The sequence below is a fragment of the Corvus kubaryi genome, unplaced genomic scaffold (genome assembly GCF_017639235.1).
Source record: "Corvus kubaryi isolate FWS band 111438036 unplaced genomic scaffold, C.kubaryi_AGA036_p1.0 37216, whole genome shotgun sequence".
In the NCBI taxonomy this organism is placed as follows: domain Eukaryota; kingdom Metazoa; phylum Chordata; class Aves; order Passeriformes; family Corvidae; genus Corvus; species Corvus kubaryi.
In genome coordinates this window covers 133,333-142,277 of record NW_024581061.1, presented here as the reverse complement: position 1 = coordinate 142,277, position 8,945 = coordinate 133,333, and the positions used below count along the sequence as shown (strand labels likewise).

General features: G+C 41.9%; 1 protein-coding gene and 1 non-coding gene across 2 annotated transcripts; both read left to right on the top strand.

Moving 5' to 3' along the window:
- The first annotated feature begins 5,388 nt into the window (after positions 1–5,388).
- On the top strand, positions 5,389–8,419 carry RPS20 (ribosomal protein S20). The gene is made up of 4 exons (XM_042022558.1): positions 5,389–5,516; positions 6,882–6,981; positions 7,709–7,782; positions 8,196–8,419. The coding sequence occupies exons 1-4, from the start codon at positions 5,514–5,516 to the stop codon at positions 8,376–8,378; spliced, it is 360 nt and encodes a 119-aa protein (XP_041878492.1). The 5' UTR covers positions 5,389–5,513; the 3' UTR covers positions 8,379–8,419.
- On the top strand, positions 7,567–7,630 carry LOC121661938. Its single transcript, XR_006015136.1, has one exon. It is a non-coding gene; the product is annotated as a small nucleolar RNA U54 (small nucleolar RNA).
- Positions 8,420–8,945: the final 526 nt, after the last annotated feature.

Below are 8,945 nucleotides of genomic sequence, written 5' to 3'. Positions count from 1 at the left end.
CTCCACATGAAGTCTTCTGAGGCGATTTCCAAAATGAAAACTGGATGCAAAAATGCCACAGTTCTGTTTGTATGCCCACTAGTTCTGCTTTCACTGGGCTAATGCTGGGGATTTTTTGTACAGGGATTACATGCTCCCACTCTTGGTAACCTGGCCTGGATAACAACAGATGATAGGGTAGGAATGTGAGTATAAATAGTCTGTGTGAACAGAATAGCCAAACTGGCATGTTCTGAGAGGATTGTCGGGGTCAACAACAGAGGATGCTTGCCCAAAACATGATAATACTAAGAGGAAATTAACAATAACAAAGCTTGCTTAAGACAAGGACCACTCAGATTAAACACTAACCAGGGAATTAGATTAACAAGAGCCTTTTGAGGAAAAAAAAAAGTTAGCTTGAAAAGCAGCATGAGAATTTGTGATTATTAGAAGAAATCTTGGGGTGGGAGAGCAGTAGGTGCTAATATTTCTAAGATCCTCCTCATCAGACATGGTAAGTAGCTGCCACCCCACTGCTGGTACAGACTGGGGGGACTGACAGGATCAGGCAGAGCAGTAGGGACCCACCTCTCAGGAGTGCAAACAGGAATTCAGAGTATACTTTTCCTGGCATGTGGATTGGCTGCACAGGCTCCCAAAACTGGGACTGGGTATTTGTAACCCACACTTCTTGTGAGAGAGTGGAAGTGCATATAGAAATCTGTGAATATGCAGGAGTAAGAAATCATTGGGTGCTTACTAGCAGTTTGTAAGCCTCTAGTATCGTGATTTCTGCTGTATTGCTGATACCGATCCACAATATACAGCTCATTGATCACCAGCAAATTACATGTTGCTAATCAATAAACCACCTCGGTTGCTATCAAGACTACGTGAGCTGCACAGTTACTCTCTGCAAAAAGTGGTTTTTTCATTATTACGAATTTGACAAAAGCATTACATCAGCAGAGAAAGGAGTGGAGAGAAAACAAACATTGTTCCAGAAAAGCAGAGAACACATAATTCATCAATTTGGAAAAGAAAAAAAAAAAAATTAAGATTGAACTAGAACAGGATGAATTCAAATATCCTCCTGAAAGCTGTCCAGATGGACAATCCCATTTCAGCCCTGAGTGTTTTAAGACATATTGTAATGTTGTATCAGATTCCATGTCATTAAAAATGCTGGAGCATATCAGCAGCTTTGTATTTTTTGTCACAGTGATCTGTGTCAGAAAAACAAGGTAAAAACAAGGCTGACAAGGGAGAAGTTTTCCTCCAACCACATCAATGACATTAGAAGCCAAGTGTATTATCTGCCAGGCATAAAGTGTGTATTTAGAAAGAAAGAGCTTGTGGTGATAACTACAAAGTTCAAGTTGCCCGCTTGAAAACATCTCCTAACAATCAATATTTGTAGCAACATTTGTCAACAGTAAAGGACTCCATTAAAGCACAGTTGCTCTTTTTCTGAATTACAGACTTAGTTCATGTCTTCCATGCTTGCATGAGAAATTTTTAAGATAAAGAGAGCCTAATATTTTGAGGGGTGGTTGCATTTTTATATGCTGAGCTTTATACTAGAATTGGCATGAAAATTTAGAAAAATGTAAAATGGACAGGCTAGGTGCAATATGAGAACTCCAGCTGTGCATTCTGTCCACCTGCTACCTGCAGAGAGCATTGCCAGTTAGCAGCTACCCATGTACACAAATCAGTCTTTTAAAAGGGGGTATTTTTTAGTTCCAGCTTTTTTTCTGAAGTTTCAGTAGCTGGGGCACTTGTAGAGAAAGCTAACTGCTGAGCAAAGAACTTGGATGAGAGTTCTGCAACATGATACAACCAAGAGACTTAACACAAGAGGATCAGCAGATACCTACAATTAAGACCAAGGAGATGCTGTAGTCTTTCTTAAAAGGGTTGAAAATAGCTTTCATCGGATTTCTCCTGACTGGTTTAGAGACTCAACCATCTCCCGATGAACGATGACCGTCCTGGAAGCCTCAGGTACGATCCTGCTTCACAGGTATTTTAAGATCAGAAGCTCAAACAAAACCCTTAAAAGTGTGTTCAGATCCCAGTGACCTCGGAGAAGGAAGTGATTTACAAGTAAATAGGAACATGTTAATCACCACTGAAAGCAAATGCTTGAGGTCTATAGGCTGGCACAACCAAGACAGCTTCCAAGGAGCTGCCCACATCAAATAATCAGTATGAAAAATGACAGAGCAGATTTAAGGAAGCTACTGTGAGCCCTGCCAAAACCATCCACGGGCCACCACTGTGAAATAAGCAGAATAAATCTACTCAAAGAACTGAATGGTGTTCACAACCCAAGCTACAAAGCCTGGGGAGTATGTCTGTCCTTTGACGCAGTCAAAGGTGCATGAGAAAGGTTCAACATTCACCAGAAGACAACACAAATCTTCATTTCACTAAGTTATTACAGAAGATCTGATTGACAACGGGCACAACGCTCCTTCTGTCACATAGGTAGACTCATGCCAGAAGCTACTCTTCTGAAGGACAAACTAGTCAAAGGAAGAGAGAAAAAAAATCCCCAGTAATCTGTAAACACCAAAATAAAAGTCAGAAAGTGTCATGAATACACATGGAATGATATTCTGCATGATAAATCACTAAATTAGGTATTGTTTTTGCTACAGACTACCAAGGCATGTTAAAAACACATCTTGCTTCTTAATAAGTTATCTTCTTAATTATTTGACATGAGGCAAACACTCCTGGAAGCTTCATCTAAAAAGCACAGGCTGTTGGGTATTAATTTAAGTCACAGAATCACAATCTCTTAAATAAAGTTAGCATTGTCTGTGGAGAAAAACCTAAATGAAAAGCAGTATGTAATCAAAGGAAAACCAGGCAGAATATAAAATATGAATTAGAAGTTAAGAATAACAAAAAACTCAGAAGATAAGCAAAAAGTTGTATTTAGAACAGCTATTTACTCACATGAATGGCAAGAGGGAGCATTTTTAATATATAGTGTATTTCAGAGAAAACAAAGTTTAGGCAAATTTCTGTAACACATTTGTGGAGAAAAACAACATATATCAGAAAATTCCAACAATAGCTCTGGAGCCTTAAACATAGGAACAGAAGTGAGGCGGTTTTTAAATCAGCAGCTCCAGATAGCCTGCATCCAAGAATTTTAAGAGCTGCCAAAGGAGACTTGTGTGCCGTTAATGTGGATTTTCCATAAGCTCTGAGAAATCTGGGGAACTCAGGAAAAAAAAAGAAAAATCTCAAAGAAAGCTGAGGTAGTGCCAATAACTGAGAAAATAAGAAAGGAACAAATTCAGGAACTTACGGTCAACCTCGCCTTAACCCCAGGAAAAAAAAAACCAAACCCAAACCAACTTCTTCATATAGGAACAAGAAATAAATGAGCAAATTGTACTTAAATTAAACAGCTTAAATGTATGGAAAATGTATCTTTTCGGAATGACTTTTTTTTTTCGTGAAATTACAGCATTTATTTGGTAGACAGTAGGAACAGTGTTGATATACCACATTGGCACATCAACTTTTTCAGAAGGACACGGAGAAACTGGCACAGCTGTGCACATACAGTTCATAGCAAGCAACTTAAAACTAAGGCTACAGGTCTGTGTCACCACTGAGGACTCAGTCAGACATACTTCTAATTGAATCCCACAGGAATTAGTTCTTGGCAACAAGGTACTTGGTATTTTATCTGGAAATAAAGTTTACTAAGAACATTCATAAAAGCTCTAAGTAAATAGTGTAGCAGGGCTGCTGATTGGGAACCATCTGGATTACTGGAAAACTAAGTGCTTCAGCATGATCAGTGTGAGGTCATGCATTTAAGAGTGATGAATATAAAACACTTATAGATGGAAAACTTCCTCAGGAAGTAGCTGGAATAGCTGGTAACAGAATAAACATGGGTTCCTTGTGTACAAGTTCAAAAATAGTATATATGTAATTGTTAAAAGGCTCAGAAAACAAGCCACCAAAACCAAACGATGTTTTTATTGCAGGGAGGAAGAGACCAGAGAACTGTGACCATCATCAAAACAGATTTTTTAAGTACTGATCTCCATTGGCAAAAGACATCACTGCATTTCAGGAAACAGCAACTTCTGTATCCATGTTTCTTCGAACTGCTTTATCAAAATACAGCCTCTAGTACTTTCAAAGAAGGTATTAGTAAATTAGAGATTTCAAAGAGTACAAATAATCCAAGTGCAAACAAGCCTAAACTATGGAATAGTTGGCATATAAAAGTTAACTCCATCACATGAGGTTTAAGGACCAAATGAAGACCACTAAAGCAACTAGTAGGGAAAAAAAAATATTTTAAAGCAGAGTGTGATAGCTGAACGTAAGCTCATCCTAAAACACCAAACAGGCTTTCTTGAATAACTGTAGTAACTACTAAGCTTCCAGAGGTGCAGTAGTTATGCTAACATTATACATGTCTGTGACTCCTGGACAGAACTCCAAATTAGAATTATTAATTTTAAAAGATAGTCATAGTGACCTTATTATAGGCCATCATTTCAATACATGTTTCTCTGGTTCTTCAGTGATGTAACTTGAAACAGACATATTTTCAGCAAAACACTTGGTTTGGGACTAACAGTTACTGCTGTTCAGGCTAAATCAAAGACCATTCTCAGTAAAAAATACGCCTCCAATGCCCAACCCGAACAAATAATGGAACTCTCATGAATAAAATTCATTTAAGTTCTTAAATTTAAGCATGAATGAAACGAGCGCTTTTACTTAAAACTTCTGCTCTCGCATCTCCACTTTACAGAATCATTTGGGCTGGAACAGACCTCTGAGAGCACCGAGTCCAGCCTGTGACCGAACACCACCACGTTCAACTAGACCATGGCACATCCAGTCTCTCCTTAAACACGCCCAGGGACAGTGCCCACCACCTCCCTGGGCAGCTCACTCCAATGCCTAACCACCCTTTCTGTGAATAAACCCCTACTAATGTCCAACATACACCTCCCCTGGCACAGCTTAAGATAATGAATGAAGACTAAAAGACCCAAAGGCTCAGACGGGAACGGGATCGCTATCACTGGAAGCGATAAAGCCTCTCTTGTGAGCCAAATTCCGATCCTCCCCCAGCAGAACGTCGGAATCTCCCGGAAAAGGCACCCAGGAGCCCGAGAAGACCGCGGGAGCCAAGCGCGAAGGGAGCTGTACGCCGCAGAGCGGGCCAAGCCCAGGCAAGGGGGCATGGCAGCTGCCGAACCCCTCTCCGCTCGCCATCGGCCGGGACTACGAGGCCACCATCCCTGCAGGAAGCTGAACCTCCCCAAGCTCCCCGCCCCGGCGCTTCCGTGCTCGGCGGGCGGGTGAAAGGTCCCGCAGCGCCCGGATGGAGGCGGCGCCGCTCCGCTATATAAGCGCCGGCCGCCGCTGCGCCTGCCTCTCCTGCGCCGCCGCTTCCTGGCTCACCGCTGTTCGCTGGGCCCCGCGCCGCCCGAGCCCGGGAATAAGTCGGTCAGGAAGGCTCCGCTGCCGCCATGGTGAGGCGGGGGAGCGCTGGGGACGGGGGAGGGAGCGGGGCCGCCGCGCTGGCCCCGCCGCGTGGCCGCCGTGCCCGCCCGGGCGGTGCAGGCCCTCGGCCCCGGGAACGCGCTGCCCTTCCCGCGGGTGCGCGGAGGGCCCCCGGCTGCCGGGGCGGCTTCCGGAGCTCACCCCGAGCCGGCGGGCAGGGAGGGCGGCCTGTGGGCCCGGCAGTGTCTTTCCCTTCGGGAAAGGCAGCACGGGAGAACCGCAGGCGGAGGGGAGGCGGCCGCAGCCCGGCGTGAGCGGTGCTGATCCGGTCTCGTGTCCCTTACAGGGCGGCCCTTGTAAAGGGGATGTGATCAATTAATGCGGTAGGGAACACCTTATCGTCAGTGTGACATCCCATGTTTCATGGAATCACGGAACAGTTTAAGTTGGAAGGGACCGCAGTGGGTCATCCTAGAGCACATGGCGCAGCATTGCCTCCAGACGGCTCTTGAATATCTCCAGTGAGGGAGACGCCACACACAGCCTCTCTGGGCAGTCTGCTCCACTGCTCAATCACCCGCACAGTAAAGAAGTTCTTCATGTTCAGGTGCATCAGTTTCTGCCCGTTGTCTCCTGTCTTACTTGTTGGCACCACCAAGAAGGGCCTGGTTCCGTCCTCTGAGCACCCCCGCAATTTATATTTTATAGAGGCATACATATGTATATTTCATCCCTCTTTTCTTAAAACCTTTCTTTTTCCTTATTTTTACTCCTATTTCATCAGCTCGTTTAGCGCACGTTAATGCCGCATTATTTGCAAGTGTTTAATCGCTTAAGCTCCTCAAATCAGTTTCCTGAGTGGCCGAATTTCTTTCTGGCCAGGTGCCCCTTTCTGTTCTTGTGGTGTGAGTTGTGGCTGTTTTGTTGGTCAAGTCTTAATTTGTAGTCAGGCTAAGTTTAAGATACATGAAGACTGACGTGGTTTTGTTTTTGTTTGTTTTGTTTTGTTGTTTTTTTTGGGTTTTTTTTGGTTGTTTTTTTGTTTGGTTTTTTTTTTTTTTTTTTTTTTTTTTTTTTTTGAGGAAAAGGAATGTTTGTGCCAGCTGTCTATAGGCATAGCAGGGAACACCCGGGTGTTGCAGCTTCCCACCGTGAGATGCAGTTAGACACTAAAATTTTGCTTTTCCTTAGAGTTAGGACTTTGCCCTTTCATTCTCTTCCCATTCTTTCTTCCATGCCACCATGCCCTTCAGATATCTTTTCTAGTCAGTAGTTTAATACAGTCCCACAGCTAAATTGTTCTTTACACTCTAGAAATCTGGTTTTAAGAGGCTGTGGATTGTGCTGGTTGGTGTTCACTGTAGTGTCTGATATTTGTAACTTCAACATTTTAGGCATTTAAAGATACTGGCAAAGCACCTGTGGAACAAGAGGTGGCGATTCATCGCATTAGAATAACTTTGACAAGTCGCAATGTAAAATCACTGGAGAAGGGTGAGTAGTACTTTTCTGTTTACTTGGGTAGCTTGTCATGTAATGAATAATAGGTGCCATGTTTGCATTGCAAAATACAATGTTTTGAAACCAGTAAAGATGTTACTGTTTGCCTGTTTGTATGTGCCTTGGCTGGCAAAGTCAACCAAAAGTGCTTCATACACAGAAATATAAATTCAGATTTAATCTGAATTTAATCAGCTGGTGTTTTGGGGGTTTGCATTATGCTGAAAACCTATGTCATAATGACTAATGTATAAGAGTGCAGCTTTTTCCCTTTAGTTTTTGTGGGGAATTTTGAAATAATTATGACAGTTTGAATGTATAAGAACTGAAAGGCACTGGTTTCTCGGTATTTTGTCACTTGCGTTATGAAGAATTTAGTTTAACATTCTTTAAGAAATTATTTAATCTGGTTTAGGAACTAGCTTTGCCGCTGTTTAATCATATAAAAAATACTGTTTGCAGGCTCTTCAGGCAGATAACAGCTTAAATAGAGTTTAAATAGAGTTGTAGTAATGGCTTTATTTACTGTTGGAACATAATTTTGCTCATCATGCCACAACACTTCCAGTTGTACGTGGTTGGCTATGAGGATAATGCTTAAAATGAATGGCAGTGATCACTCATACGCTATTCTGAGCCAACATTTTGTTTGAAATACTTGCCTAAGAAATCAAGCAAGTAAAACAGTTGCAAACCTGAGCTACTGCATGTCTTTTTTCAGTCTGTGCTGACCTGATCAGAGGTGCTAAGGAAAAAAACCTGAAGGTGAAGGGACCTGTTCGCATGCCCACCAAGGTACTTGACGCTGTTTTCCTGTCTTAAAAGTTGGTTTTCTTTCTGCAACTGTGTGTTTAAAATATCTTTTTTTAAAGAACAGAAGGTGAGATGAAAAGAAGTACTACTAAACTGAGGGTGACCCAGTGAAGAAGATGATTTCACAAGTTGCTTTGATACCTAAAGTAACTAGGTGCAAAACATGTTGAATGTGGAAGGGGCTTTTCTGTTCAGTTTATTTTAATAATGAACTTCTTTTTTTAATGAAATTAAATATGTGGGGAAGGAATGTTAACATCAGTAGACTATAACTTAATAGATAACTTTCTAATGGCATAGGTACCATACAGTATTTAGAGGTGATCATATTTTTATATGATTGTAGATGACTCCTCTCAGTCCATCAGCTAAATAGCTCGTGTTTGACTTTTCAGACCCTGCGGATCACTACCAGGAAGACGCCTTGTGGTGAGGGTTCCAAGACCTGGGATCGCTTCCAGATGCGTATCCATAAGCGGCTCATTGACTTGCACAGCCCTTCTGAGATCGTGAAGCAGATCACTTCCATCAGCATTGAACCAGGCGTAGAAGTTGAAGTTACTATTGCCGATGCCTAAATGATGGTCATCGTTGAATAAAGTTGATTTACAAATTTTCATCACTTGTTTCTTTTCTTATGCGTGCCAAGAGACAGCTCTGGGATGACGTTTGTGAAGGACAACAGAAACCACAATCAGAGAGCTGTGTGAGGATTGTATATTTAAGGAAGAATATGTCATCTGTACATACCAGGAAAATTAAACATGGGCATCATGGTTTCATTGGAGGCTGGCAACTGTATGGTTGTGCAGCACTTTATGAAAAATACATTTTTAATAATTTAGAGGTTTAACTTTGGCAGAAATCTTAGTCTATAGACAGACAAGTACCTGCATTAAAATTGATGTTTAGGAAAAATTACCAAGCTTTCAATTCTTGGTTCTTGCTGTGCAACACTGACTTAGCTTATTTGGCTTTTTTTTTTTCCCATATGTGTCACAGTCAAAGGATCCTGGGGGTGCTAGTTATAAAACGTCATAATTTGCGGTGAACACATTGAATTTAACAAGTTTATTTTGACTTGCATGTAGAGTCACAAAACTGAGCTGTGGAAACTACCAAGTGGTCTTTTCAAGTTTAGATTT